General features: G+C 39.1%; 1 protein-coding gene across 2 annotated transcripts in view; it reads left to right on the plus strand.

Moving 5' to 3' along the window:
• LOC113234492 overlaps positions 1-1,891 on the plus strand; it is a 24,352-nt gene that overhangs the window by 13,569 nt on the left and 8,892 nt on the right. For both annotated transcript variants that reach the window (XM_026469827.1, XM_026469828.1), the window contains one exon: positions 684-916. In XM_026469827.1, coding sequence (XP_026325612.1) covers positions 684-916 — 233 coding nt within the window. The remainder of the gene's footprint in view (positions 1-683; positions 917-1,891) is intronic.

The following is a 1,891-nucleotide window of genomic DNA, read 5'->3' on the forward strand; positions in this document are numbered from 1 at the left end:
ACAAACATAAAATAGATACTACTTATACTACACTTTTCAGGGAAATGTTATTCCATAAATCGACCACCCACTTTACTTTACTTTACTACAATCCCTTAATATAAAGTTTTTAGTTAAAAAGTGATTAACTGAAAAAAAAACCGTAATAAGCGAACGGTGAATATGGCGACGTTACTGATCTACACACGACTTTTTTCTTTTCAACTCGAAGCATCGGATTATTCTTTACTAACTTTTTATTGGAACAAAAAAAAATGAAAAAACTATACGCTCTAGCCGCAATTCCAATGATCTATTGCCACATCCCATGATCTCTAATGAGACCAACTACCTGTAAAACTACTTTATGTTAATGATCGGCAGGTGGTCGATTTACATCATATTTGTATATTTGTGTGCGTGCCGACGAGCGTAGATACAAGTTGCTTACGCCTACATGAATTTGATTTTTGCCTGACTTGTGACAGTTCGTTTGGTATGAAACCATCATTCTATGCGTTATTATTCTAAGTGTCAACAGTAATGTTTCGATTTTGAAGGGACTTGTCAACTCGTGTCTCAGGGTAGTGCCCCTTAGATCATTGCAGTTTAAAGCTCTGAGTGACACTGTAACTGTTATGGACAGGCGTGTAGATTGCATAAATTGCTATTATGATATTGTAATTTCTGATAAATATCAACAGATCGTAGTCCAGCAATACACCATTCACCCAAGCAAAGTACTCAGAGTCAGAATTCTTCAAAGGACTCTGGCATCTCGGGCAGCACCAAAACCGACATAGACCTAATGAAAGGTATTTACAGCAATGATGAAGATGAAGAATTTGTTGATGCTGAAAATTACGAAATAAAAACAGTTGAAACTCCTCCACTGAAGCGGAAAGCGATCGTAAGAACAATTAACAACGATGCTAAGGTAAAGAAACAACTTCTACAACTCACCGTTAGTTCTAGCTCTTTACCTACTGCCTCTCAAGCTGAGGCCGTGGCGTGGGTGCCAATTTGCACTTCGTGGGTTTTATGAAAAAGTTACAATTATTTGTTAAATGACTTCACTAGTTTGTTATAATCTAAGGTAGGCAAAATGTGTTCCACGTATATAGATACATGTATATATTGTGGAACTGATGATTTATTGTTGGAAAGAGGGTACCTCTGCAGTGGTCCCTTTTCAATTTTAAGAAAATATACGCGCGTTTACGTCGCCGTAAACGTGCGTCACCTGCGCGTATACGCACCTCAGACGCACTGTGGTGAATCGATTCAAACGCGCGCAAAACATCGCGTTGAAAGCGTACTTCGGTACAAAAATTTATTCCGTAGGTAAAGGAAAAGAAAGGAAAGGTAAGGCTGTAACAAAAAAAGGTATATAAAAACACAGGTACAATAAATAAATAATAAATATAAATAACGCACACACTCAACATAGCCCCGCACTAGGGAAACCCTGTGTCGCGGGTGCCATGGACACACACATAGACAACCACAAATTACACCCAAACTCACGAGAGAAATAAATGTAGGCCATACAAATATTTCTCCCGGCCCGGGAATCGAACCCGGGGACCTCTGCGTGGCAGTCCGGTATGGTAACCGTTCGGCCACGGAGGCAGTTAAACAATACTACAAAACACTCCCTAACTTAATTACATGCGGATATGCTTGTGGATGCATATAAAGTAGACACTTACCCCAAAAGGGCCGAGTTAAAAAAAGTATAGATAATAGTATAAGTATAGATATAGCCAGGAACCAGAGAAAAGGTGATAAAAAGTTGGGATGACAATCAGGGTTCCCAATTTGTGGGGAATTCCCTAAATTGCGGGGAATTTCAACTAGATTGGGGATTTTGTGAGTATTGGCGCTATGTGGGGATTCTAACATTTTATGA

The sequence above is a fragment of the Hyposmocoma kahamanoa genome, unplaced genomic scaffold, assembly GCF_003589595.1.
Source record: "Hyposmocoma kahamanoa isolate Upper Pololo Valley unplaced genomic scaffold, ASM358959v1 84, whole genome shotgun sequence".
NCBI classification, from domain to species: Eukaryota; Metazoa; Arthropoda; class Insecta; order Lepidoptera; family Cosmopterigidae; genus Hyposmocoma; species Hyposmocoma kahamanoa.